This window comes from Pinus tabuliformis, chromosome J (genome assembly GCF_031772625.1).
Source record: "Pinus tabuliformis cultivar Carrire ecotype Pingquan chromosome J, CPIR1, whole genome shotgun sequence".
In the NCBI taxonomy this organism is placed as follows: domain Eukaryota; kingdom Viridiplantae; phylum Streptophyta; class Pinopsida; order Pinales; family Pinaceae; genus Pinus; species Pinus tabuliformis.
This window is the reverse complement of record NC_142295.1, coordinates 517865695-517870632: the sequence shown is the minus strand read 5'-3', so window position 1 is coordinate 517870632 and position 4938 is coordinate 517865695. Positions and strand designations below refer to the sequence as shown.

The following is a 4938-nucleotide window of genomic DNA, read 5'->3' as shown; positions in this document are numbered from 1 at the left end:
TAGAAAAGCTGGAAGAGGTCATATCCAGAGCCTTCCACCAGCAACAACTAGGCATTCAACCTGGTAGCGCATGGGACAACAATCTGCATCCAAAGGACTCCAAAAAAAGAGGGAGAAAGACGGATCTTTAGAGAACAATGGAGGTAGGCAAACTCCTGGTGGACTCAGGGAGATGCGAAGCTTACGAAGTACTTTAGCCCTACCCAAACCAGTTATCCATGAAGCTTATCTCCTGGAATCTAAGAGGGCTTAACAGCCCCGCAAAATCTAGGATGCTAAAAAACATGATCAAGTTGGAAAAACAGCAAATGTGTTTCTTCCAAGAAACCAAATGCAATAGTCATACGCTGGGTCGAATACTTTCAAAGGCCTGGCCAGGTTGCCGCTCAGTAGCCGTGGATGCAACGGGAGCTTCGGGAGGGCTAGCAATCGCTTGGAACACCCAGGCAATATCGCTTACCGACTTCCACGCTTCCCATCACCTCATTCAAGCTGCCTTTCACATTATGGGCACCAATGTTCATGGGAATTTATCCAATGTCTACTTTCCGCAGGACGGTGGCAGCAAAAAAGCGCTCCTTGACACCATTGAAGCACTGAACGCTAACAGGCAGCATCCGCTTTGGATAGTCGCAGGGGATTTCAATATGATAACCAAAATCGAGGACAAAATTGGAGGAAGATCCAGACTGGAACCTGAAGCAGAACATTTCAAGGACTTCATCCAAAACGCCTCACTCATCGACATGTCTTTCTGCAATGGAACCTTCACTTGGAGCAATCACAGAGGGGGCAGGCACCAGATCGCCTCCAAACTCGACCGCTTTTTGATCTCGGATAATGCAGTTCATCTAGGTGGTGATTTCACTGCGGAGATTTTGGCACACTCTGGCTCGGACCACTGGCCGATAGCTCTGCATTGGCAGTGACCAGGGGACAGAACCAAAAAACCATTCCGATTTGAAGGTTTCTGGTTAACGCACCCAGCATTCAAGGACTTCGTCAGAACCACATGGACCTCCTTTGTCCCACCAGAAGTCTCAAGGATGTACCAGCTACAACAAAAATTGTGATTCCTAAAAGGCCACCTCAAACAATGGAATCGGGAGACCTTTGGGAACATTTTTGAAGCACAACAGGAGCTTAATCAGGAACTCAAGGATCTACACCAGACAGTAATCAACACAGGGCACACGGAGGCAACCTTGAACAAAGAGAAGCACATCTATAATCAGCTTGAAGAAAGAAGGAAGCAAGAAGAAATTTACTGGAAGCAAAAATCAAGGATCAGGTGGCTTAAAGAAGGGGAACGTAACACTAAGTTCTTTCACAACACTACAGTGCAAAGAAAAATGCACAACAAAATTCCTTTCATCCAAAGCCCAGAGGGGACCAAAGAAGAAGCACATGAGAAGATAGAGGAAATCCTCATCAATCACTTCCAGCAGGTACACCAGGAGCAGACGGTGGATCGGAAGAGTGTGATTGAGAAAATTACTAGCAACATTCCTAGGCTGGTTACAGAGGAACACAACAAGCTGCTCATGCGCCCAATTCTCATTCACGAGGTAGACGAAGCAATGGCGCAGCTCAAAGAAGGTAAAGCCCCCGGCCCTGATGGTTTTACAACTACGTTCTTTCATGCTTTCTGGGACCTGATTAAAGTGGAGGTTTGGCAAATAGTTGAAGAATCCAGGGCCCTTCGCTGGCTGCTCCCCTCCCTTAACTCCACTTTTATAGCTCTCATCCCCAAAGAGGAAAACTCCATAACCCCTGATAAATTTAGGCCCATTGCTCTCTGTAATGTCCTTTACAAAGTCATATCCAAAGTTATAGCAAACAGGCTCAAACCTCTTCTACCTATGCTCATCTCTCCGGAGCAGTCAGGATATGTTGAGGGCAGACAGATCATGGACGGCATTATCCTCACTCATGAAATAATACACTCGCTCAAGCAATCCAACCAAGCTGGTATGTTACTTAAAATCGACCTCTCCAAGGCCTTCGACAAGCTCAGCTGGTCTTACATTCAACACATGCTGAAAGCTTTTGGATTTTGTGATACCTAGGTAAGATGGATCATGGGCCTTATTTCATCCTCCCATTTCTCCATCCTCGTCAATGGTTTGCCTTCCCGTCCTTTCAAGCCCTCCAGGGGAATCAAACAAGGGGACCCCCTTTCCCCATTCCTATTTGTGATTATGTCGGAAGGACTTGGCAGGCACATCAAGCAAGCCCTCCACTCTAACCAGCTTAGAGGAATCTCTATTCACAGCACTCCGGCGTCCTCTCATCAGCAATTTGTTGATGACACTATGCTCTATGGCTACCCTTCAGCTCAGGAAGCCTCTCGTTTGAAATCCCTGCTCAACGACTTCTCAAAAGCCTCAGGCACTCATGTCAACAGCTCCAAATCTCAAATATTCTTCTTCCATACCCCTCCATTTGTTAAACTCGCCGTCTCCCGTATCCTTGGTTTCCAATCCACTTCTCTCCCCTCCACGTACTTGGGGGCTCCCCTCATTGACTCTGCCATAAAGCAGCCTGCATGGCGCGCTCTTTTGGAGAAGCTTGAATCCAAGCTCACCCTATGGACCAATCGTTCCCTAAATCTGGCTATCCGGGTTGTGCTTATCAAGTCCATCCTTCAAGCCATGCCTCTCTATCTTTTCTCCATCCTTGCTGCACCTAAGTGGGTCCTAAAGAGATTGAGAAATTTGCAGCGCGACTTTCTCTGGGGAAGTTCAGCTACCAATCGCAAGTGGGCACTGGTTAAATGGGACACTGTCTGTAAGCCCAAAAACAAAGGTGGCATTGGTCTTCGAGATCCTAAGTACAGCAACACCATCATGACGGCCAAAATATGGTGGCAATGGGTGACTAATCCAGACAAGTTATGGGCCAAAATATGGACCGCCAAATACACCAACAACATGCCTCAAGCAGAGCTCATAAGGTTCATGCCCACTACCAATGGGTCAATTATTTGGAACGCAGCCAAACAGCATCATCAGCTCGTTCAGAAACACAGCTTTTGGGAAATACGGAATGGTCACAGTTCTAGGTTTTGGAATGATGCTTGGAACCAGATGCCTAAACTCTCAAGTGTTCTCCCTGCAATGATCATTCCAAGTAGCCAGGAGCAGCAGCAAACCACTGTGCATCAATTCTGGGCACAGGAAGTGGAGAACGGATTTAGGAAATGGCAATCGAGCAATCAAATAACCAATATCACTAGCCTCCAGGAGATAGCAGCACTGGAAAACGAGTTAAAGAAAAGAAGAATCAGGTATGAAAACAATGAGGACATACTCAGATGGGGCTACCTACCTAAAGGCACTTACACCACCTCAGAAGCCTACAATCTGTTAGGCAACTTCCCCACCAGGCCGGATCCTCTATGGGAAAGGATATGGAGCTTCAAAGCCTGGCCTAAAATATCACATTTCCTCTGGTTGGTTGGGCACAAGAAGATTCTCACATGGGACAAGCTAAGGAAACGTAGTTTTCAAGGACCTTCCATATGCCACAATTGCTTTCAAAATGAGGAAACATTGCAACATCTTCTGGATACTTGCACAATCGCCAATCAATTATGGGAAAAGGTAGGATTCAGATGTCAAAGGCAACACAGAGAAGCTGACGGTATCATAGACACCATCCGTCAATGGCCGAAAAGACCTTACAATTGTGAGATTCTCAACCACTTGTGGAACATTATCCCGGGCATTCTACTATGGAACATCTGGAAGGAAAGGAACAGGCGCATATTCAAAAATCAAAATATGACCATTGAGAATATCTGGAATAGAATACACAGCAATCTCCAAGAAACCATGCTTCTGAGAACATGGACTAAAGAGGATCTCCCCACAACAGACAACGAGAAAAACATCCTAGACAACTGGAAGCTGCAGCTGCTACAAGAGCCCACCATGCATCATACAGCGAATCGCAAAGGCAAGGAGGTTAGTGGATGGGCTGCCCCACCCATCAACTCATACAAACTCACTTTCGATGGAGCCTCGAAAGGCAACCCTGGGCAAGCAGGATTTGGGGGCATCATAAGGAATCACAAAGGCTCCCTCCCGCAGATCTACTTCGGCAATATAGGATGGGATACCAACAATTCAGCGGAGTTGGAAGGGATGTGGCAAGGGATCCTGGTAGCAAAACGCCTCAATCTTCAACCACTGATTGTGGACGGCGATTCTCAAATCCTCATAAACATGGCAACACGCATTCAGAATGGCTCTCAAGCCAGGAAGGTAGCTGACAGCTGGAGATTAGAAGCCAGGATAAGCAACATTGCTTACGAACTGTGCAATCACAATGCCCTTTCCTTCCATCACACCAAAAGAGAGGGTAATAAGGTAGCTGATCTCCTGGCAAATATTGGGGTAGATTGTGACCAGCCCTTCCTAGAAGGCAAACTGGACATCATCCTAAGCAACCAACAGAAACAGGATTGTGAAAGTCTACTCATCAGAGATGTTGAATCCCCGGATGCGGGTGATGACTTGTCAAGGGGGGGCGTGCCACATGCCCAGCATGTGCCGCCCCGTGGTAACCTTAATACGCCTAGTTAAACTGCCATCAAGGTATAATGGCTCAGCAGCGAAGCGATGGGTATTCAATGCAAGGCAGAGGTTCTCGATGGTGGTGTAGAATGTAGTTAATGCTCGACTGCAGAGAAGGAATGGAACACGATATCAACGAAGCATGTGGGTGCATTGGCATATTGAGGTTCGAAGGGTGCAAGAGCAAAGAAACTGCGAGACGGTGGATGCTGCGGCCTCTTGCTGCTGCAATTCAAGCCGTGGATGTAGGAAGGGGGGGCAATTCGAGGGATTTCTGGTTCAATTGGAAGTGAGAAGGGTTAACTCTAGTGCAGGAGGAGGGTGCTCAGAAATCGTCTCACCAGTGTGGGGATTGGGG

The 4938-nt window shown here is 47.2% G+C and overlaps 2 protein-coding genes across 2 annotated transcripts; both read left to right on the top strand.

Annotated features, from left to right (window-relative positions):
• The first annotated feature begins 218 nt into the window (after positions 1–218).
• LOC149228030 (uncharacterized) lies at positions 219–929 on the top strand. The gene has a single exon (XM_089380656.1). The coding sequence runs from the start codon at positions 219–221 to the stop codon at positions 927–929; it is 711 nt and encodes a 236-aa protein (XP_089236782.1).
• Positions 930–2201: 1272 nt separating this feature from the next.
• LOC149228029 (uncharacterized) lies at positions 2202–4589 on the top strand. Its single transcript, XM_089380654.1, has 2 exons — positions 2202–3289; positions 3812–4589. The coding sequence occupies exons 1-2, from the start codon at positions 2202–2204 to the stop codon at positions 4587–4589; spliced, it is 1866 nt and encodes a 621-aa protein (XP_089236780.1).
• Positions 4590–4938: the final 349 nt, after the last annotated feature.